This window comes from Oryx dammah, unplaced genomic scaffold, assembly GCF_014754425.2.
Source record: "Oryx dammah isolate SB20612 unplaced genomic scaffold, SCBI_Odam_1.1 HiC_scaffold_8, whole genome shotgun sequence".
Taxonomy (NCBI): Eukaryota; Metazoa; Chordata; class Mammalia; order Artiodactyla; family Bovidae; genus Oryx; species Oryx dammah.
This window is the reverse complement of record NW_024070192.1, coordinates 27,692,826-27,716,533: the sequence shown is the minus strand read 5'-3', so window position 1 is coordinate 27,716,533 and position 23,708 is coordinate 27,692,826. Positions and strand designations below refer to the sequence as shown.

Below are 23,708 nucleotides of genomic sequence, written 5' to 3'. Positions count from 1 at the left end.
TCAGGAATTAATAATAATTCCCCAGTATTGCTTATCCAGTCAGCATTCACGTTTCTGTGCTGTGCTTAGTTGCTCAGTTGTGTCTGACTTTGCAGGCCCGTGGACTGTAGCCCACCAGGCTCCCCTGTCCATGGGGATCCTCCAGGCAAGAATACTGCGGTGGGTTGCCATGCCCTCCTCTGGGGGAATCTTCCCAACCCAGGGATTGAACCCAGGTCTCCTGCATTACAGGTGGACTCTTTACCGTCTGAGCCACCAGGGAAGCCATCTTTTCAGTTGTCTCCTGATGTCGTGTCACACGTTGTGTTAAAGTCTGTTTGAACAGGCTCTGATAAGCTCCGCCTTGCAGGTGGGTGGTGTGTCTCTTTTGTCTCTTAGTCTGTGGGTTTCTCCTCCCTGTTTACTTCACTGCAGTTTGTATGTCGAAGAAACCAGGTCACTGGCCCTATTGAGTTTCCCACAGCCTGGATTGTGCTGATTGCATCTTGTGGTGGTGTCTAATGTGGCCACGTGTTCCCATGTTTCCTGTAAACCTCCATCTGACGAAGTTCAGGTTGAATTTCCCAAGGAGGCAGGGGCCTCTGCTGTCTCTCTGTGACTTTCACAACCACTATTGATCAGGGCCTGGATCCCCTGCTTCTTTATGGGTTGCAGATGGTTTCCAAACTGGGTTCTATTCCCTCAAGGGCCTGTCCCAGGGCGCGGCACAGAAAAGGCTTCATAAGACTTGGTGCCAAGTCTATGTCTCTCCGGCCTCTCCTTGACGTCCTTGCTCACTGACTGGTCTCCCTGGGAGAAGGGTGACATGGTCCCTTTGACTTGTAGGCCCTGGCCTGGGCTTGGCCCTTGTGTGCTTTCCTTCAGCCCCCTGCATGGGAGGGCGCTAGGCGGCAGGCAGGAAGAGCGCTGGGGTGGCCTGGTGGCCCCGGGTGAGAGCTCCAGCTCCTCTCAGCTCTGAGAGCCCACTGCGGGCAGTGTGTGGCAGGAGAGGCTGGCCTCATTCTGCAGCCCGGAAGAAGTCAGACCAGCTGGAAGAGCCGCGATTAAGGGGGAAAACAAGTCCTTCAGAGGAAGTCTGCCTGTCTGGGTCCTTCACAGCATCGTTGTCACTCCACCCTGGAAACTGCATTGTGCCACCTGCTCTTGGGCTCAGAGGCCAGAGCTGATCCCTGCTGCCCTGCAGGTCAGAGCCTCGCCCCGGCCGTGCAGACGGGCGCAGGGGACCTCCCTTGGGGTCCTGGCCAGGCGTTAAATGATGACGCCATGTTCCATCATGTGGCTGTGTTGTGATTTACTGTACCTTAGTGCTGGGCATTCAGGTTGTTGCCTTTTTTTCCTGGCTGTAACAATTAATGCAGCAACAAACCCTGGGAGAGCTTCAGTCTTTGTCTGCATTTCCGGTTGTGATAGGGAACCCCTGTTCCCCGGAATCACCCTGTGAGACAGGTGGCTCCTTTCTGAGGGTCTCGCTCCCTGAAAGCTTCACTGCCTTTTCTTTTCTCAGCATTTTGGGGACCTAGTGTGGGTTCAGGTGTGCAGGGGGCTGGGAAGGCTTCCTGGGAGAGGGCTCACCAGGCATACTCTGATAGTGACCGAGGGTGGAGGCATATGGGGGGTGGGGAGACCAGAGCTGCCACTGGGTGTGGACCTGGGGGAGCTGAGGCCAGAGAAGGTGGGTGAAGGGATGGGAGGGGATGGGTCAGGGGTGAGAGGAGCAACCAAGGCCTGGAGACAGAGCCTAGACTTTGCTGAAATGGAAGGGGAAACCAGGGAGTGGCTCCAAGCAGGGCAGTGACTGAGGAGCCTGTGTGCTGGGTCACCTGGCCACCAGGCAGAGGGTGGACAGGACAGAGCCAGTTAAGCCCCTTATACGAGAGGGTTCCTCACAGACTTGGCTAAGTTGGCAGGAGATAGTGCCTTTCACTTAAATTCACATTTCTTTAATTCCTGCTGAGGTTGGATATTTTTATGTTGGTTTTTCCAACTGTGTTTCATCATTTTGTGACTTGGCTTAGTGGGTCCCAAAGGCCTGTCACTGTGGACATTGCGGGTGGCGAGGCCAGACTCATGGCTCAGCCTTGCATAGGAGCCCTGAGAGACCCAGTGAGGGAGGTGGGGCCTAGGCGCTTCTTGAGCTGCCCTGTAACCAGGGCACACTCAGGGTCTGCTGACTGAGAGACCAGGATGAGTGGCCATGGAGGTCGCTTCTCTGCCATCACATTTGAGGAAGGGGTTCAGGATGCACCAGACTCAGCTGGGTCAGGGGTCCCCAGTGGCCGGGGGCAGCTTTGTTGAGGAAAAGCCCGTCCAGGCTGGTCTTGCCTACAGGCCATGCGCACTGGCTGGAGCAGAGAAGCTGAGTGAGAACAGGCCTTGGAGACAAGATTTCTTCTCAGCCCTGCTCACGGTCCGCCTGCCTCTGCAGGTGAGCAGCGTCCAGCCCGTAGACCTCGTCTATGAATGGGTTTATTGCAGGCTTTTCTGATGCCCTGGAAGCCTCCTGAGGAAATGGGGGCTGCTGGTCAAGAACATACCCTTCTTGGAAAAGGCTACCTCCTAGCTGGCTGCCTCTGGGCACAGGGTTCTTTGCACTGCCCACCCCCCTGAGGGAGCTGGCTGGCCATGTGCAACTGGGTTGCTGAGTTGGGGTACAGGCAGCGTGGTGGCCGAGTAATGACCCGCACTGTCTTTGCAGCTTCTGGCTGGGAACCACAGGGGCCTTGAGCCCTTTCCCTGTGAAATCTGAACAGTGTCAGGGGATTGCAAGGCCACCATCATGGCTGGGCCCTGTCTAGGTTGTGCCTTCGCCGAGGCCGGAGTCCCCCCTCTTTGACATTTAATTTTACATAAAGAAGAGAACTGGGTGAGCTGACCCACCAGTGCTCAGCCGCTCAGTCGTGTCAGACTCCTTGCAGCTCCATGGACCGTAGCCCACCAGGTCCTCTGTCCATGGGATTTCCCAGGCAAGAATACTGGAGTGGGTTGCCATTTCCTACTTCAGGGGATCTTCCCGACCCAGGGACCGAAGCCCAGTCTCTTGTGTCTGCTGCATTGGCAGACAGATTCTTTACCACTGAGCCACCTGGGAAGCCTGACCCATCAGAGCCCTCCCCAAACTGTTCAGATTCCTGATGATTCCTGATGACCTAAACCTGGTTACAAGGGAAGTGCATGTTTTTATAGAAAAATTCTTCCCTGAGAAACAAAGTGGGGGCTTCCCTGGTGGCTCAGTGGTGAAGAAGACGCATGCCAGTGCCGAAGACACAGTTCAATCCCTGACCCGGGAAGATCCCACAAGCTGCAGAGCGCCTGGGCCTGTGCTCCCTAGAGCCCGTGCTCCACAATAAGAGAAGCCTGTGCGCTGCAGCTAGGGAGTAGCCCTGGATCACCACAACCAGAGAAGAGCCCGCACAGCACCAAAGACCCAGCACAGCCAAAACCCAATAATTTTTTTTAATATCAAAGCAGTCTTGGACATGGCTGCTCTCACCCTGTGGTGTCCACCTGGTTACAACCTGGGCTAACACTCCAGGCCTTTCTCCTTCCATGGGTGCACAGTGGTTAACATAAAGCTGTGTGTACAATTTTTACCGTGACCTTCTCCCACTGGGCATGGTCACCACTTGCCCAGCAGCCACGTGGGTCCAGGAATGCAGCCTGGCCTCCTCAGGCCTCGGTCCCCTCAGGGGATACTCCGTCATCTCAGTCAGGGCCTCATGGCTTCAGTCACATTCTTCAGATGCTTCATATTACTGAACCTGAGATGTGGCTGCAGTGGAGGAGAGCAGGCTTCCTGGCTGACCTGCAGGTGAGGGAAGAGGTGAGGATGCGGTTCCTAGGCCTCTGGGGCGCTTGGCCACCCAGCTCTGAGCTGGCGAGAGCTTCGTGAGCGTGGCGGCCAAGCTCAGACCCCAGGGGACTTGGCAAAAACATGCCCATGAGGCCGGGATGGACGAGGCCTGGGGAGGAGGGTCAGAGGATGTGGCCGTCACTTTGGCTGTGCTGGACACTCCTCGTTTCCCCCTTACTGGGGCGGGACTGGGCCTGGCTGGAACATTCTCTCACCTGGTTTCCCTTATGGCTCTGCATGGCATAGGGCACAATTCTGGCCTCTGAGAGGAACAGCACCTCTTCAGCAGTAAATGGCAAAGCCCTCTGGCCCTTGTGCCTTCTTCTGCCTGTTTCAAGGACTCTGTCTGCTTGGGCGTTGGCCACCTCATGGGTTCAGGGACAGAAGCACTGGTGGAACAGGAAGACAAACGGATCCCATCCTGCCTGGGGGCCTGGTGGGGCTGCTCCCGCCTGCACTGCCTGCTTCCAGGGTTCTTACTCCATGAGAAAAGTAACCCCCATCTGCTTAAGCAACTGTTAAGTTTTTTTTTAATTGCTTGCAGCTGAATGCAATCATAACTGATAAGGTAATGTTTTAATATTTTACAAGGGGGAAATGTATTTACATATTGTGTAATTAAAAATGAAAAATAATTTAAATCCCCACAGATTTCCGGGCCCACATCAGACTCACTGAAACAGAATCTTTAGGGATGGGACTCACATATGTGTATTTTTAACAAACTCCCCAAATGATCTGATGTACAGTAAATCATTTCCATATTCATTAATATTGTCCCCATTTTATATAGGCGAACACTGAGAAAGGAGGTTAAAAAACATCCCAGTGGTAGGGACAGAATGAAGGGACAAAATAGGTGATTAAGTAGTTAATCCCCCTAGGGGATTGTAAATGGAAAAATATGGGAAACCCTTGTAAGTTAATGATAACTCAAGAAAGCAGGTTTGCTTAGCAACAAAACAATAGAACAGAAACAGGAGGCATGCCCCCAACAACAAAAGTGGTGGCATGAGGCTCATATCCTGCCCAGTGAGCTCAGTGAGTTAAGTCACCCCCAAAACATGTTCTGTGGCCCCTAAGACATGTTCTTTGCACAATGCCCCCCAAACAATAAAACAGTAGTAGAAAATAAGGGCAGGTGAGAAATGTCAGGTGTCATTTCTGACACCTGCCCCATGGTGTCATCAAGTTAATGACCCCCAAAACAGGCTCTGTGCACACAAAAGGCAATCATTTACAGGAAGGTGACTTTTCAAAATGAAAGACCCTCATTTTGTACTGAGACCTGAAAAATACTTTTCCAAAGTGTTAATAACAGTCCTGGCCTCACCGACAAGTAAGCTTCATTGTCCTAACTGGGGGTGGAACTGATGATGGAAATGTGATGTCTACTCGAGAAAAACAAAGAGGTTCTTCTCCCTTCCCTACTTTGCCTTTGATTAGAAAATTGTAGGTCTCTAAGTTCTCAGGATATGGCCTTTCTCGCCTGCCTGCTAGTAAACCTCACAAGCGCCCTGTTCTAATAGATTACTTTAAGAATTTTTTATTTATATATTTGGCTACAATAGGTCTTCATTGTGGCAGGTTCTTTAGTTATGGCATGCAACTTCTTGGTTGCAGCATGTGGAATCTAGTTCCCTGACTAGGGACCGAACTCCAGCCTCCTGCACTGAGAGCATGGAGTCTTAGCCACTGGAGCACCAGGGAAGTCCCGTAATAAATCCCTTCTTATCTACCTCTGTTCAGCTCTTGCTGAATTCTCTGCACTGAGACATAAAGGACTATGGTCCCGGAGCTCTTCTGAGCCCTGGAAATGATACCAGTCGGTTTCACCCGTGTTTTCTTTTAATTTGACTGTACCAGGTCCTAGTTGTAGCACATAGGATCTTCGTCGCAACATGTGGATCGAGTTCCCTGGCCAGGGATTGAACCCAGACCCCCTGCATTGCAGGCGTGGAGTCTTAGCCATTGGACCATCAGGGATAGTCCCTCCTGTTTGTTTGTTTTCCCCACTTTTGATGCCTGGAGGGTTCCATGACAGAGGAGCCTGGCAAGCTACAGTCCACGGGGTCACAAAGCATCAGACACGACTAAGTGACTAAGCACACATAATTGATTAACAATGTTGTGTTACTTTCAAGTGTACAGCAAAGTGATTCAGTTATGCATATACATGTATCGATTCTTTTTCAAATTTTCCCGTTTAGGTTATTTCCCCAGTGTTTTTAAGTGAGACTTGCATCCATGACTGTCTGGTTCCAAAGAGCACCCACCCCCTGCCCCAGCCTGCCCCTGGAAATCCTGGCTTCCCCTCACAGTCACAGGACTTCTGAAAGGAACTTCCAAAACAGAAAATTCAGAACTGTTTTGGACACAATTTTGCACGGCTATCTGGGTCTGAGTCCCTGCAATGCATGTGTCCCCAGGGGATGAGGCCAGGTAGGTTAAAAAACTGACTCGTCAGTTCTTGGTCTCGTCCTCTTCTTTTGAGACAAAAATTCTTTGAAATTAGTTTTTTCTGTAGACTTTCTCGGGTTAAATCACTTAAGAATTACTAGACCATCTCACCCATGAAAGGTAATTACGGTTGTTTTATGAGTGTGGAAGACATATAGCGTGTAAGTGCTCCAGGAGTCTCCTGTGAGTTATTAGAACTCGCAGGATTCATGTTCTACCAAATTAGCCATCGAGAGCTGATAGATGGTATCTGCAGTTCACTGAGGCTCTGGTCAGCAGTGCACATTCGTAACAATTAAGTGCACACGCGGTCCCCCAGAGGGGCTCTCTGGGCGAGGTGGTTGCCCCAGGTTGTAATAGCGTGATCTGCGTGAGGATTGAGACTTGTGTGATGAGAGTGATCTTTTCGTGGGGATGAGGGTCTTTGCCTTGAGAAGCAGGAGGTCAGTGCCCTTGAGCCCCTAGGGTGGGGACAGTTCTGATAGTGTCCCATGGACCAAGCGTGGCCTGGGGTCGGGAGCTCCGTGTTCCAGACCTGGGCCCAGCATGAGTCCACCGTGTGTTGGGTCTCTGATTCCACACAGTCAGACTTTCAGGCAGCCCTGTTCCTGAGCTCCATGGTGCAGGGCATCCTGGAGATGCTCCTCTAGTTGCCCTCAGGGACCACCTTTCCTGGGGGTCTCCACAGTATTGGGCTTCCCAGGTGGGCAGTGGTAAAGAATATGCCTGCAGTGCAGGAGACCTGGGTTCTATCCCTGGGTTGGGAAGATCCCCTGGAGGAAGGCACGGCAACCCACTCCAGTATTCTTGGCCGGAGAATCCCTCTGTCCGTGGGATTCCCACCAGGGATCCAGTCCACAAGATCACAGAGAGTCAGACACGACTGAGTAACTAACTGGAGCACAGGCCAACTATGGTTGCAGCCATGCCTGCCCTACTTCCGCATGCTGCTCTGGGCCAGCCTTAGTTCTCACAGAAGCTTCGCATGGTGTGGTTGTTGCTGTTCCCAATCCATAGATGTAGACACCGAGGCTCAGAGAAATTTAGTTACTTGCTGAAGGTCACACAGCCAATAACCACAAGAGTTAGACTGGGGCTCAGTTCGGCCTGACCACAGGCGTCATGAGGGCGTGTGACCTGCCTCCATGGTGCGGGTGCTGGGCAGAGGTGGGAGTGCGGGGGTGTGCTGGGGGAGGCCTCTGGACTAGGAGTCGGGGAGATCTTTGAAGAGGCAGGATCTAGAGTATGTGCGGGGGAGCTGGGGAAGGTCGAAGTGGTTCTGGGAACTTGGAGGAGCCCGGCCGAGGGGAGCCGTGCCATCACCAGGGGGCCTGGAGGAGCTGGGGAGGTGGTGGGGGCGAGTCGGGGAGGGCACGGATGCCAGGAAGGTGGAGGGAGAACGTTTTGCATTTTATGTGATGCTGCCTTCAAGACATTTCATATGACCCTGCTCATTATTCCAAAGTACAGGAGTGATGGCAGTACGTTCACCTCCAAGTCCCTCAACATTAGGAAAAGATGGCTACCCTCCTGGTGGAGGGTGGCTTGCTCTGCCCTCAGACAGTGAGGACCAAGGCTCCTTGTCTGACCCTTTTACCTAGGGTGCCAGGAGTCGTCATAACTTGTTTCCTCGTTTATTCCACGTGGTTTCCAGTCTTCATTTCATTTACCTTGAGTATAAATTATTATAAAAATGACCCCAAGTTCCTTTTGGAAGCAGGCCTTTATGTGTGTTCCAACACTCGGTGAGAAGAAACTGGGACTGACTTCCTCGCACAGTCGCAGGGAGTGGCCGCAAAGGGCCAGGAGGACAGGGCAGTGATGGACTGCGGGCTGCAGGCTGCCGGGACCGCGAGTCCTGTCCCAGGAGTGGATGGGCAGGTCTCTGGGAATCCTGGAGTCTCTGAGTATGTAGGGGTGTGGGGGAGCATCATCACGGTCATTGGTGACTCGCTTTTTCCCTGGAGCCCTGGGACCAGCTCTTCCTGGGAGAACAGACTAAGGCTGTGTGGGGGCAGCTCCCGGCTCCTGGGGCACTTAAGGAAGCCCTTGGGGAGACCACGGCACAGTGAGGTCAGCATCCTAGTCCCACAGACGCGCTGCGCCTGGTCCAGCGGCTGAGACCCCCAGTGGAGAGTCCGCCCGCCTGCCCAGAGGGGCCCTCCTGGGAGTGCTGCAGCCGCCTGGCTGCCCTGGACATTCATGTTCTGCTTAGCTTTGCAGGTGTTCTTATGAACAGGGCAGCCAAGGCGCTTGAGATGCTCCCGGTCAGGGTGCTTTCCAACCCGGGGGGTGCTCTTTGGGAGCCCGTCTAGAGTGTGTGCTGAGTTAGGTACCTGCACACTTTTCTGGAAAGATCTTCCCAGTTGCTCACAGGGAATTACTCTTCCTTTAACATTCCATCCAGAAAGAGCCAAGAACCCTGAAAAGTGGCCTTCTCTGGGTTTCTTTCTGACTCTTCTCTCTTGAATATCTGTATCAAAGCATGTCCCCCAAAGCCTGCTGCTCAGAGGGGGCCACCCAGGCCTTGGGGGACACGGAGTTGGCACTGGGGCATGGCATGGAGGGTGGTCTTTGTCCACCAGCCTGGCCTCAGGTGACTGTGCCTGGGGCGTGGGCATTGGGAACTGGGCATGGAGACCCAGGGCCGCCTGGCAGGGGCACAGCACGGCTTCGCCTGGCCCAATGTGGTTTGGTTCTGTCCGCACTCCTCCCGAGCTGGACGCCTTTCCCAAATGGTCCCTGCAGGTGGGAATGGCTCCACAGAACAAACCAGACCAAACCTTGGACTGGACTGCAGCCGTTTAGATTGTTTTGCTTGGGGGACATCTGTGCCATGGAGTCCCTGGGCTCCGAGAGGGGCCCCCACGCGGCCCCAAGGCTGTTGGGGGACCAGAGAGGGAGGGAAGCATGGTCAGTTCAGCACAGAGAGGACCGGCTGTGTGTTCTTGCCCACGAGCACGTGTCTCTGCCTGGCAGAGACCAGTCTGCGTGGGGCACTTTGGCTCCGGATGTTCACTTAGCATTCCTGCACTGATTCCACTTGGTGGCGAGGCTGAGGCATTTATCATTTTTAAAAGGCCTTGTGGATGGACCTCGTCAAGCGGCGTCCTCTTGTGTGCGGGAACAGCAGAGGTTTCCTCGGTTAGGCACCTTTGCCGAATCAGCTCCCCTCCCGCTCAGCACTTCCTCAGGGCTTGCCTGGCTGGGTCACAGGGAGGAGCAGTCTGTGCCTTTCCTACTGAAGTTTTACTTACTAGTGATGTTGGAAAAATTCAAGCATTTAAGAAGAGAGACCCTCCGAATGACCTCTCCCGTGTGTGTGTGTGTGTGTGTGTGTGTGTTGGGATGTTGGAAAAATTCAAGCATTTAAGAAGAGAGACCCTCCGGATGACCTCTCCCGTGTGTGTGTGTGTGTGTGTGTGTGTGTGTGTGTGTGCGCGCGCGTGTGTGTGTGTGTGTGTGTGTTGGTGTCAGTGCGCCATGGGAGGACGCCTCGAAGTCAGATTGGGGTTGAACCGGAAGCCCTCAATGCCCAGTGCTCTCCCCTGGCCCCTGCCCTCAGGGTGCACAGCCCTAATCTGAGCCCTCCCCCCTGAGAGACCTCTTCTTGTCAACTGGCTCAGCGGGTAACAGCTGGAGACCCCCTCCCCCGCCCAGCCTCCTCCCGTGCCCCCTGCCGCCCCCCAGCCCTAGGCCCCTGTTTCCCCCAGCTCCCCTCCACACCTTTGTTTACAATACCTGGGGAAATTCCCCATCCAGACCCCAGTAGCTCTGCCTCTAGAAAAGAAAAAAGGTGAAGTTGCTCAGTCATGTACACCTCTCTGCGACTCCATGGACTGTAGCCTGCCAGGCTCCTCTCTCCATGGGATTCTCCAGGCTCTGCCTCTAGAGAACATGTATTTAAAGCTATGGACTCCCCCCCCCCCCAAAACCGCCCCACCTTCCAGGGGAATTCCACTTAGAAAGAACTTGGACCAGCAGTCCAGGCCCGCAGGGATGACCAGCCTCTGTTCTCTGCTGCTGGGCCGCCCTGAAGGGCTCCTTTGTCAGGGCCTGGGAGGACGAGGTGTCCTCATTCGGCTGGGACGGGGTGTGGGATCGGCTGGCAGGGCACTGCCCTTCGGAACTGAGCTGTGCGGGTGGGAGAGTGAGCTCAGGATTTTATGAATGTGCCAGTCTTTAAAGAAAGTAGACGTTTAAAGTGAGGAGAAACCTAAATGCAGCATGCTGGTCTGAACTGGATCCTGGACAGAAAAGGGCATCTCAGTGGAAAAACTGGAAAACTCTGAATAGGAGTTAGTAGTCCTGAGTTGCTGTTAGCGTCTCAGTTTTGACACATGAACGGTGGCCCTTAAGGATGTTAATATGAGCAGAAACTGGGAGACAAGCCCTTGGGGATCCTTGTACTATCTTGGCAGCTTCTCAGTAAGTCTGAAATTATTCCAGAATTGACAGTTTACTAATTAAAAAAAACAACAAGGGGAGCAGCTGACTGCACTTGACCCCTCACCCTGTTCTTTCATGCTTCTCAGCCAGCCCTTCTGAGCTCACCTCCAAGATCAGGGGTCGGTGGGGGGGCGCGGCTGTGTCTGGGGGCTGGGGGCCCAGGTGTGCTCAAGGCCCAGCCTTGCCCGGGGTGTCAGAGTCTGAGACCTCGTGCACCAGGATGACCTTGCTTGGTGCTCCCTGACGGCAGCGTGCAGTTGGGCTGTTCACACCTCGGCTTCTCTTTTCTCCCCTCTGACAAGGGCTGCCTCAGAGCGGGGTGGCACATAAGACGGTGTCTGTGAAGAGGCCACGGTGTGCTCTCTGGACCTCGTGTGAGAGGAGTGACTTCAGTGGCTGGGGGATTTGGGGTCAACGGTGTGGCCGGTGGGGCGCAGGTAGTGCTCTGGGCCCCCTGCCCCAGGGCCCACGTACAGAGTTGGGAAACATGACATCCACTGTGAGTGCCTCGTGGGGAACCTTACAGCTGGGCTCTGAGACCTGGGAGCTTCAGTGTTTGGATCCCTGAGGAAGCGGTGCCTCTGCCCTGCACGTGGGCCAGGCCGTTGTGGGGCTTCCCTCTGAGGGAGACCCTTGTGGTGCAGAAGCCCCAAATCAGACAGTTGGATGTTTGCAGGTTCCCAGGGCATCGAGTGACCAGGGTGGCTCGTGGACTGCTGTTTACCTGTAGGTGGCAGTGGTGACACGGGAAAGCAAGGGACGCCTGGGGAGGCGGGGGTGGGGGTGGGGGTTCCAGCCTCTGTGTGGCTGTATCAGGAGCTCCGCAGGGCTTCCTGTTTCATATTGAGTTCACCTCCCAGCAGCCCTGTGAGAAGACTGCTGTGATTATCACATCTTACAGACAACAGAAAGCCTCGAAGAGGTCACATTCCTGGGATCACACAGTAATCGGCTGAAGTTTGAACCCGCCAAAGCTGGGGTTTCAACTCCCTGCTCAGACTCCACTATGATGCCCGATTCTCTGGCTTCTGAGCCCAGAGGGAGACGCTGGGGAGAGCTGGAGCCTGGCTCCTCTCTCCTCAGGCCACCTAGGGCCCCAGAGGATGTGCAGTCACCACTGCTCAGTAGCACAGGCCCTTTGCTTACCCACAAGTTTAGATGGAGAGCCAGGGTCCCCCCAATGGCCGTAAGATGGGAAGAAGCTCCCAGAACAGCGTCGGGAGGCCTTGAGAACTCGGCTCTCATGTGGACTGTAGACCATACCATCAAGTACAGGTGCCCGTCAGAAGCGCCCCTCGAGATCCTACCGCAGGAGGCACAAGGAGGCCATGGGGTGGCTCTGTCCTTGGGCAGGCTTGTGGGGCACAGCTTTCCAGGCTAGAGAAGTCTCAGTGACCTCCTCAGAGCTGGATGCAGATATGAGACCCCTTGGCAGGCAGAGTCCTCAAGCCCCTGCTGGGGTTCCCACGCTTGGGCAGGTGATCTACCTTTCCCTGAGGTGAGAACTCAGCTCCACTAGGTCTTCTTATCCCTGGGTTTCCTCTCAGGCGATGGTCAAGTTTGGTAAAGCCATACGTCAGGCCCGGGATGCTGACTTCACCGCTTCTGTTCAACATAGTCTTGGGAGTCCTAACCAGAGTAGTTAATAGGAGAAAAGAAAGGAAGGGCATCCAAGTGGGAACGAAAAAAGTAAAACCATCTCTATTCATAGATGATGTGACCTTGTATGTAGGAAACCCTAAAGGTTTCATGAAAAAAGAAAAAAAAAACCTGTTAGAATGAATAAATAGATTCAGCAAAGCTGCAGGATATGAGTCAACAGTCAGCTGTTTCTCTACACACCGAACAATCCAAAAAGGAAATTAAGAAAGCAATTTTATTTATGATAGCATCCAAAAGAATAAAATCCCTAGGAATTAGCCAGGAGGTGAAAGACTTGTACACTGAAAACTGCAAAACATTGCCGGGAGAAATGTTTCCGTTGTTGCTCAGTCACTCGATCGTATCTGACTCTTCCTGGCTTCACGGACTGTAACCCACCAGGCTCCTCTGTCCACAGAATTTTCCAGGCAAGAATACCAGAGTGAGTTGCCATGTCCTCCTCCAGGGGATCTTCCCGAACCAGGGATTGAACCTGCATTTCTTGCATCTCCTGCATTGGCAGGCTGACTAAGCCACCTGGGAACCCCAAAAGAAATGAGAGAAGATAGATGAATGGAAGGACATCCCATATTCATGGACTGAAGACTTCATACTTTGAAGCTGACAGTACTAACCCACAGTGGTCTGCAGATTCAATGCAATCTTACTCAAAATCCCATCAGCATGTTTTTGTTTTTTTTTTTTTGCAGAAATAGAAAACTCCATCCTAAAATTCATATGGCATCTCTCAGTTCAGTTCAGTCGCTCAGTCATGTCCGACTCTGCAACCCCATGAATCACAGCACGCCAGGCCTCCCTGTCCATCTCCAGCTCCCGGAGTTCACTCAGACTCACGTCCATCAAGTCAGTGATGCCATCCAGCCATCTCATCCTCTGTCGTCCCCTTCTCCTCCTGCCCCCAATCCCTCCCAGCATCAGAGTCTTTTCCAATGAGTCAACTCTTCGCATGAGGTGGCCAAAGTACTGGAATTTCAGCTTTAGCATCATTCCTTCCAAAGAAATCCCAGGGCTGATTTCCTTCAGAATGGACAGGTTGGATCTCCTTGCAGTCCAAGGGACTCTCAAGAGTCTTCTCCAACACCACAGTTCAAAAGCATCAATTCTTTGGCACTCAGCCTTCTTCACGGTCCAACTCTCACATCCATACGTGACCACTGGGAAAACCATAGCCTTGACTAGACGGACCTTAGTTGGCAAAGTAATGTCTCTGCTTTTGAATATGCTGTCTAGGTTGGTCATAACTTTCCTTCCAAGGAGTAAGCGTCTTTTAATTTCATGGCTGCAATCACCATCTGCAGTGATTTTGGAGCCCCCCAAAATAAAGTCTGACACTGTTTCCACTGTTTCCCCATCTATTTCCCATGAAGTGATGGGACCGGAATGGCATCTCTAGAGACTCCAAATAGCCAAAGCAACCTTGACAAAGAAGGACAAAGTTGGGACTTCTCTGGTGGTCCAGCAGCTAAGACTCCGAGTCCCAGTGCTGGGGCCCTGGGATCCATTTCTGGTCAGGTAACTAGATCCCTCGTGCTGCAACTGAAAAACTGAAGATCCACGTACAGCCAAATAAATATTTCTTTCAAAAATAAATAAAAACAAACATACTAAAAGAAAGAAGGATAGCATAGAAGGACTGACACTTCCGGATTTCAGAACTCACCATTATCAGAGCAGCGTGGCCCTGGCACAGGGAGAGATGGAGACCACGGGACGAAACAGGGAGCCCCGAGGCAAATCTTCCCGTGGATGCTCAGCTGATATCTGACACACGGGCCAAGATCAGCCGGTGGGAGAAAGACAGTCTTCCCAACAGATGGAGCTGGGAAAACTGGGTGTCCACACGCACAAGAGTGGAGTTGGAACCTCACCTTATACCATCTAGAAAACTCAACGATGAATCAATTAATAGCTAAACATGAGCTATTAATAAAACTATAAATGTTTTAGGAGAAAACAGAGAGAAAGCTCCATGACCCTGGATTTGGCAGTGCAGAGTGGGAGAAGATACTTGCAAAGCACGTATCTGATAAAGGATTAATACCCACTTCTGTGAGGTTTCTAGAGGATCAAGTTCGAGACAAAAAGTAGAAGGATGGGTGTCAGCAGCTGGGGGAGGGGTGCGGAGTGAGGGTTTCAGGGGGCTGAGCTTCAGTTTGGGAAGATGCATCATTTCTGGAGGTGGTGGTGGGGACGGTTACGTGTACTTGCACTCGACGGCCCTGAGCTGTGCACTGAGAAGCAGTTATGTGGTACATTTTATGTTGCATATATTGTGAAAGTGAAAGTCACTCAGTTCTGTCTGACTCGTTGCGACCCCATGGACTATACAGCCCATGGAATTCTCCAGGCCAGAAGACTGGAGTGGGTAGCCTTTCTCTTCTCCAGCGGGTCTTCCTGACCCAGGAATGGAAGCAGGGTCTCCTGTGTTGCAGGCGGATTCTTTACCAACTGAGTTATAAGAGAAGCCCACTTATATTTTACCACAGTAAAAAAAAAAAAAAAATCACCAAGAAAAGAAAAAGTGTCCATAGGCCAGTGTGCTGTCAGAGCTGAGTGGGGGACTGAGGGGGTCAGAAATCACCAGACCCTCTACCTCATTTGACAGAAACAGTGCTCAGAGGAAGAAGCAGAGGAGGCTGGGTCCAGGGCCCAGGGGTGACGTGGCAGAGCAGGACTGAGCCCAGTCTGCGGGTGGTGGGGCAGGGACGCGGTCTGCCTGCCTCCCGCTGCCTCCCAGTGCCCGACCCTCGGCAGTCATCAGCTGGATGGCCCTGTCCAGGGATCCCCCCACCCCCACCCCTGGGAGCACCTGCCCCCTGCTCCCAGGCTCTGATGGGAAGGCTCAGGGCGCGACCAGGCAGGACTGCCTCACCTGCAGCCAAGGTCCAGAGCACGATCTCCATCAGGCCCCTGCCCTTGCCCTCTCCAGCTGTGGGGTGGGGACAGGGGCTGCCCCAGTCCCTGACGACTTCACATTAGCCCTGGCTGGTTCTTCCTGGCTTGTCTGGTCCTGTGTGCCCTGCTTGCAGGGGCCTGCTGTGGTCTGTCACTGTGTGTGTGTGTGTGTGTGGCCAGGGAGGTCTCTTTCACTTCCTCCCGGCTCCATGGCACCAGGGCTCCTGGAGATTGGGTCCCCAGGCTGCCAGTCTGTATACATGGCCTGGGGACCACCGTGTTTTATTTTGCCTCCAAGTTACAGAGGAAGCTGCCTCTGGGCTGGTCAGGTTATACTTTATGCACCTTTTTCTGGCCCCTCCTCTGCCTTTTAAGAGGGTGAGGGAGGAGTGGGACCCCCTGTGGTAGAAAAGGACACCCCATGAAATGGGGGACACCCCTGAAACGAGGGACACCCCATGAAACGGGGGACACCCCATGAAACAGAGGGACACCCCATGAAATGGGGACACCCCCTGAAATGAGTGACACCCTGAAATAGAGGGACACCCCTGAAACGGGGAACACCCCATGAAACGAGGGACACCCCTGAAATGGGGGACATCCCATGAAACGGGGGACACCCCTGAAATGGGAAACACCCCATGAAACGGGGGGACACCTCTGAAATGGGGGACACCCCATGAAACGGAGGGAGTCTCTAGTGAAAGGGGAGCAGCTGCAGTTAACATCCACCAGGTCAGGGACCCAGAGCAGAGGTGTCCACGGCTCTGAGTGCGGTGTTGGGACTGACTTCCTTTCCACCTGGCTGGTCCACCTCACCTGCCTTACTGGCCTGAACCCATCCAGAGCCCAGAAGGCTGATCTCAAGTTAATGGGGCATGTTGTCAAATGAGTCCTGCCCTTGCAGACTCCTTTTCTCCTTTCCATCCCCGACAGGAAGCAGCCCAGCCCCTCTGGGCTCCTTCTCACTCTCTTGATTGTGGAGGAGGCGGAAGATTCCGCTGTTTCTCCTCCAGGCTCACCAAGAGGCTGCTGCTGAATGCAAAAGTGCTAACCCAGCCCTCTTTAGCCTTCTGGTGCTGGCTGCTTCTGACGTCGCTGTATTCACATAGAAGTGTAGAAATCAGCAGCCAAGAAACCAAGCCCCTGGACTGGAGTGTCCTCCCAGCATCGCGGCCCTGAACTTCGAAGCATGTGGGAGGGGCCTTGTGGTGGGGCCTGGGCTGCTGCTGGAAAGGAACCTTGCCGTCAGGGTCTGTGCACCCCAACCAGGATGGAAGCTCAGAGCCTTAGCCACTGCACCACCAGGGAAGTCCCAGGGTTGACATTCAAGGCACCCTGGCCCCCAGCCCACACCAGGCAGGGGGCAGCCTTTTCTGAATGGAGAAAACGCCATGGCAACAGCATCAGGATGACAGGCTCTGAAGCTTTAATGGGCGCTGTGTCTACTCAGCCCGGCACAACCCTGTCCAGCTCTGCCTTGCCCCTGCCCGTTAGCATATCACTGGAGACCTCTGGAAGGTCAGCCCTTTGCTGCCCGGGTCACTGGCTCTTTGATCTGTCTCCATCCTGAGGGCTGGCTGGCGGGAATGACTTGCTCCCTGACCTCTGGAGCATTGTGTTTTTGCCGTTACACCAGGATTTATTTATCTTCGGTTTTGACAATTTACGTGATAACAGAAATGAGCCTGAACTTGGCGTCCTCTGGCCTGGGGAGGGAGCCAATGGGAGTGGCCACAGTTGGAGGGCAATCAGATCCAGCTTGGTCCCATGGCGGGAATTCTTTTATGAGGAAAGGAAACTGAGAAGCGATTTGAGCTCCTTTGTCAGCCTTCCCTCCTTCTTCTGTCTCAGCCGAGCCAAATACCCACAGTTGTATGTCTGGCATTTCCAGCAAAATGAAAATAAAGAGGCATTCTTATGGGGTCAGTTCTTTATAATCAAAAGGAGCCTCTATCTTTTGCTGGAAACTCAGAGCCCAGTGATTGAATAGAGGGTGCTGACCCCGAGGAGAGGTTCTCACGCCTCTGACCCCCTTCTTGGTGGTGAGGAGGAGGGATGGGGAGGTTCACTGATGGAAGTTTCCTCCGTCAGGCCTCCAAGACAGTGTCCCCTGGGCCCTGCTGGTGTCTCCCATTCTCTCTTCCTGAGTCTGTGTGTGACCCATGCTGAGATGGGACAGACCACAGGCAGACGGTGGCCCTTTGGCCAGCTGGCCTGTCCCCTCCCTGGCTCCGAAGGGTAGCAGGCGAGCAGCTTTACTAGGAGGCTGCAGAGGCCCTGCTGTGTGTGACCCCAGGTGGGGGGGTCCCCTCCTTTGGGGGTGGGCCCTTCAGAGATCCAAGTGGCAGAGTGAGCAGGGGGCAAGGGTCTCATCGCGGACCCTCCAGATGCTGCCTCACGCTGCCCTCGCCTCACACAGCCTCTGCGTCATCTTCCCGACTCCGGGCTGGACGGTGCTTTGGCCGTTCCGCCTGGGTGCCTGCCCCAGCCCCACCCCCATGAAGATGTCCCCTGAGGGCCCAGCGGTGCTGCCTGCGGCTGGGTGGCATGGCCTCTCCTCCGTTCTGATCTTTGCCTCTCTTCACAGGCCCCTGGCTCCTCCTCCCTTCCTCCCTCCCCACGCTTTCCTCCCCCATTGAGGTGCCTGTGTGCGTGCTCAGTCGTGTCTGATGCTCTGTGACCCCACAAACGGTAGCCCACCAGGCTCCTCTGTCCGTGGGATTTCCCAGGCAAGAATACTGGTTGGGGGGGTGTTGCCATTTCCTTCCTCGAGGGGATCTTTCCAACCCAGGGTTGGAACCCACTTCTGTTTCTTCTGCCTTGCAGGCAAGTTCTTTACTGCTGAGCCACTGGGGAAAGCCCCCCAGAGGAGGGGCTTTCATCAAATGCTGCCTCTGCTGCAGCCAGGTGACACCATGGGCCCTAGTGAAGGGCCCCTGACCCCCACCCAGCGCCCCGCACACAGGGGCTCATCCAGCCACTCTTGCCCCTAGGTGGGCTTGCTCCTTTTGTGGGGTGGAGAGTCTTTGGGTGTCAAGGGTGACGAGTAAAGAGGGTGAAGAGGCTGAGGATACTTGCTTTTTGGTAAAGATTGAAGCAGTGAGGGTCATCCACACAGAGCACGGGCTGGCGCACTGATGTCCGGAGCCGCGGCCGGGTTCCTGGAGTGTGGTGACCACTGAGAAGGACCGCTGTTGATGAAGTGTGAGCTCTGGGCTGCATGTGCAGAACAAGCGTGCCTTCCCTGCAGCTGCGTCCAGTGGAACCAGCCACTTCCAGTGTGCAGAGAGGTCATGGGGTTCACACTGTCAGTGGACGTGCATGTTGTATGAAGTTTTTGTTAGTTAAAGAGGCCGGTGACTGTCTTGACTGTCTCTCTGGAGAACTAAACAGTTTGGACAGGGCAGCGTCGTGTCCAGACTCACGGTGCTGACAGCTGGGGCCACATCAGCAAGTGCCCAGGCATTAGACAGACCCAAGACCAGATGTCAGGGCCTATTCAGCTGTGTGATCCTGGCCAGCGTCCCAACCTCTCTGATCCTCGCTTCCTCTAAATATGGGAGAGAATACTGCCTGCCTTAGGATTTTTAAAAACGTATTAAAATAGGTATAACAAAATGTGCCATTCTAACCGCTCTTAAGTATTGAACGCATTCATGTGGTCGTGCACCCCACTCTCTGAACCTTTATCATCAACTCTGTCCCCAGTTCAGTACTAACTCCCCACTCCCTCCCCTAGCCCCTGGCACCCACCATTCTACTTTCTCTCTATGAATTTGATTGCTTTAGGAACCTCCCATAAGGGGAATCCTGCAGTATTTGTCTTTTTGTGTCTGGCTTACTTCACTCAGCATAATGCCCTGGAGGTCCACTTATCTTGGAGCCGGTGTCAGAATTTCCTTCCTTTTTAAGGCTAAGTAGTATTCCTCTGTGTGAATCTGCACATTCTGTTTGGCTATCATCTGTGTCTGGACACCTGGGTCACTCCCTGGCTGTTAGGAATAAAGCTGTTGTGAACATAAGTGCGGACATATCTCTTTGAGGTCCTGCTGTCAGCTCCGCCGGGTGTGGACCTGAAGTGGCACGCTTGTTCTGCACATGCAGCCCAGAGCTCACACTTCATCAACAGCGGTCCTTCTCAGGATGGATCATACGGTAGTTCTGTTTTCAGTTTTCTGAGAACCTGCCACGTTTCCCACAGGGACAGCTCGTCATTTTCCATCCACACCAACAGTGCACAAGGGTTCCAGTCTCTCCACATTCTCACCAGCATTGCTTATGTTCCATCCTAGAGAGTGTGAAGTGATATATCATTGTGGGTTCGATTTGCACAGAGTCGGGCACAACTGAAGCAACTTAGCAGCAGCAGCAGCAGCAATGATTAGTGATACATTTTTTTTTTTTAGGGACATGTTGGCCACTTGTATATCTTTTTTAAAAATGAATTAATTAACTTGCTGTGGCGGGGCTCAGTCATGACATTCGGAATCTTTTGTTGTGGCATGTGGGCTTAGTTGCTCCGAGGCATGTGGGATCTTAGTTCCTGGACCAGGGATTCAGCCTGCATCCCTTAAATTGCAAGGCAGATTCTTAACCTCTGGAACACCAGGGAAGTCCCCGTATATAGGTTTTTGTTTTATTTTATTGTTTTGAGAAATGTCTGTTCAGGTCCTTTTGTTGTTGTTGTCCAGTCACTAAGTTGTGTCCGATTCTTGCAACCCCATGAACTGCAGCCCACCAGGCTTCTCTGTCGTTTGCTATCTCCCAGAGTGTGCTCAAATTAATGTCCACTGAGTCGGTGATGCCATCCAACCACCTCATTGTCTGCTGCCCTCTTCTCCTTTTGCCTTCAATCTTTCCCAGCATCAGAGTCTTTTCCAGTGAGTCAGCTCTTCGCATCAGGTGGCCAAAGTACTGGAGCTTCAGCATCGGTCCTTCCAATGAATATTCAGGACTGATTTCCTTTAGGATAGACTGGTTTGATCTCCTTGCTGTCCAAGGGACTCTAAGGAGTCTTCTCCAACACCACAGTTCAAAAGCATCACTTCTTCAGCCGTCAGCCTTCTTTATGGTCCAACTCTCACATTCATACATGACTAGCAGGAAAACCATAGCTTTTACTGTACAGACCAAAGTGATGTCTCTGCTTTTTAAGACATTGTCTAGGTTTGTCATAGCTTTCCTTGCAAGGAGCAAGCATCTTTTAATTTCATGGCTGCAGTCACCATTCCCAATGATTTTGGAGCCTAAGAAAATAAAATCTGTCACTGCTTCCACTTTTCCCCCTTCTATTTGTCATGAAGTGATGGGACTGAGAGCCTTTGCCCATTTTTAAATTGGGGTTTTTGTTGTGTTTGAGTTGTAAGAGTTCTTTGTTTATCCTAAAAAATATTAACTCCTTATCAGCTTTGCAGATATTTTCTAACATTCTGAACATAGGTTACTCTGTTTTTACTCTGTTGATTGTGCCCTTTAATGCCCAGAAATGTTTACGTTTTTATGCAGTCCAGTTTGTCTGTTTTTTCTTCTGTTGCCTGTGCTTTTGGTGTCATATCCATGAATGAAATTATTGCCACATACAATATTATGAGGGCTTCCCAAGTGGTGTAGAATCCACCTGCCAATTCAGGTGATGTAAGAGATGAGGGTTTGATCCCTGGATCGGGAAGATCCCCTGGAAGAGGGCATGGCAACCCACTCTAGTGTTCTTGCCTGGAGAATCCCACGGACAGGGGCGCCTGGCAGGCTATAGTCCATGGAATCGCAGAGGGTCGGAGATTACTGAAATGACTTAGCACCCACACACGGACATCGTGAAGCCCTCCCCCTGCGTTTTGTTCTAAGTATTCCAACTCCTGGGAGTTTAGTGACTGAAGGACAGTATTGGGGGTCACCCCTTGACCCCCTGTCCCAGGTGTTCTCTCAGGAACAGCATTAGAGCTGCTGTCAGCTCAGCCCATCTGCTTGTGGGGGGGCAGTGGGGTGCATCCGGTCCCCACTCTTTCCTGCCAGGCCCCTTATTCCAGGAGAAATGTAAAGCAGCTTTCTTTCTGAATTTGCAGAAAAGGCAACAGATGGCTCCCTGCAGAGTGAGGACTGGACATTGAACATGGAGATCTGCGACATCATCAATGAGACGGAGGAAGGGTGCGTGTCCCCTCTGCCCCTGGGGCAGGTGGCCCGTCGACCATGGTGTCCGACCTGGCAATGCTCGGATGCTCCGCCCTCCTGCCGGTGCCCCCGAAGGCGCTGCTGGAGTCAGAGCAGTGGCTGCTGGAGTCAGAGCAGTGACCCCCTCTTTAATAACCTGCTTTTAATCACAAGTGAAAATGAAGTTGCCTGGTTACTGAGTCCTCTGCAGCCGATCCTCCCTCCCCCAACCCTCTGCAGCCCTGGGCTCTCTGCCCTGCTTTGCTGGACTGGATGGAGCCCCATGAAGGAGAGAGCCCTCAGGGTGTGTAGTGGGCGGTGGAGCAGGGACGACTTGCGAGGCCCAGGACCCCCCACCCCTGTAACGCCTGGTCTGTGCTGCTACTGTGTTTACATCCTCTTCTGCATCATCATCACAGCTGCATTCTGCATGCACTTCTTCCAAATTTGTTGGTCTTTGACTCTCTATCTGCACCATAAAAATGGAATTTATGCTAGTAGCACCCTCATAAACCACCCCCAGACCTGGGCAGCTCCGGCCTTGCCCTGAGCTCTGTCCTTACTGGCCTTGCTATGTGGAGGCTGGGGACCAGCCTCCTGATTTCACTCAACAAATATTTCCTGAGTGACCATCTCATACTCAGCCCCAGGGGACAAACAGACTCCCTTGCTCGGCACTGACATTCCAGAGCAGGGAGGCAGGCCGTGAACAAGACACCCTGGTCAGCTGGTGACTCGACTGTGCGGAGCTGAGCTGGGGAGGAGAGGGCAATGATCACTTCTGCACAGTCACCAAGGAGGCCGGGAGGCAACGGGGGCGAGGGGCTGCCCCTGCCCTGGGCCCCCACGCTGTATCTGGCCCTGGTTCTGCCAGCCTGTGTGACAGGGCCCAGCCCCTTTGAGTGTTGAGGAAGCTGAAGCTTGCCCTGGTTGGCCCTCACCCAAGGTTAGCACAGTTCAGAAGGGCAGATGCAGGACGCAAGCCCTGCTGACCGGTTCCAGCCCGGAAACTCTGGGTATGCTTCCTTCATTTATTCAGAGCTCACCTGGAAGGTTGGGGTCCTGGTGGGCACAGGTTTGACATGCTCTTCCACAGGTCCCTTGCTGGGCTTGCCCTGGTGCCTAGCCTAAGGTAACCTCCAGCCTGGGGCCTTGTGTGGCCACCTCTGGTGCCCTGGGCCCTTGGTCACTAAGCAGCAGTGCCTGGCAGAATAATAACCCCCAACTGGATGTCTTAGATCCTGTTTCCCAGGCCTCCCTGGACTACTAGTCAGGTGCAGGCACCTGGGTTTGATGAATGCTCCCGGGAGAGTCTCATGGTGGCTCTAGTGAGGATCATGGTCTTTTTTATGACCATCTCGAACCTTCCCCAGCTCACAGAATCCTTGTGCCCAGCCTCTACTCTGGAGGAGCCCAATAACTCCAGTGGAGCAAGGGAACAGCTAGGAGGGGTGGCAGGAAGGGAGTGGGGGCGTCCAGAGTATGAAGGGAGTGCAGCCTCGTCCTCCTGGGAGACAGGGAGGAAACAGCTTAGAAGTGGCAGTCCTGGTGCCGAAGGACCAGATGGCTTCAGGATGACTAGAGGAGTTTGGGGTCTGTGGAGACTCTGGGGAGGCCAGCTCCTGTGGCCCCGATCTCTCCCCCAGAAGCTGCCAGGTGTGGTATCCCCTTCCTGCTCTCAGCCTCTGAGTCCCCGCTCCCCTGCTCCTGGCTCATGGCTGATCTGCTGCTGCAGGGAGCTGTGTGGGGCCCCCGACAGGACTTGGATCCTATCTCCAGGCTTCTCCCTGGGAGAAGGGTAAATAATACTTGCCTTTGTGCTCCCTCTCAGGCAGCATCTTCTTTCTAAGTTCGGAGCTACATCATCTCTGATTTCCCTCCATGCATCCCCCATTGGGAGCCTGTGTGCTGTGCTCCCTGAGCCACAAGTGAGCGCAGCCCTGGGTGGCTCTGCCCGTTTAGTGCTCCGTGGAAGTTCAAGGGGAAGGGATGAGACTACTTGATGGAGCCTTTGAGGCAGGAGAAATCAATCACGCTCCTAGCCTGTGGCCATGGAGCTCCACCAGCTCAGGTCTGTCCACAGAGTCCTCAAAAGCAAGAGCGTGTCAAGTCTCTTTTTGCAGAAATCAGCACCCCTTGTAGGGACTGCTGCCACATTGCACACACCTCCAGCAGGGCCTCTCCCCAGGGCAGTGCTGCTGCAGCCACACACAGACACAGCACACAGACACAATAA

The 23,708-nt window shown here is 53.4% G+C and overlaps 1 protein-coding gene across 4 annotated transcripts in view; it reads left to right on the top strand.

Annotated features, from left to right (window-relative positions):
• TOM1L2 (target of myb1 like 2 membrane trafficking protein) overlaps nt 1-23,708 on the top strand; it is a 72,488-nt gene that overhangs the window by 19,183 nt on the left and 29,597 nt on the right. For all 4 annotated transcript variants that reach the window (XM_040245811.1, XM_040245808.1, XM_040245809.1 and 1 more), the window contains exon 2: nt 21,385-21,469. In XM_040245811.1, the coding sequence (XP_040101745.1) occupies nt 21,385-21,469 (85 nt within the window). The remainder of the gene's footprint in view (nt 1-21,384; nt 21,470-23,708) is intronic.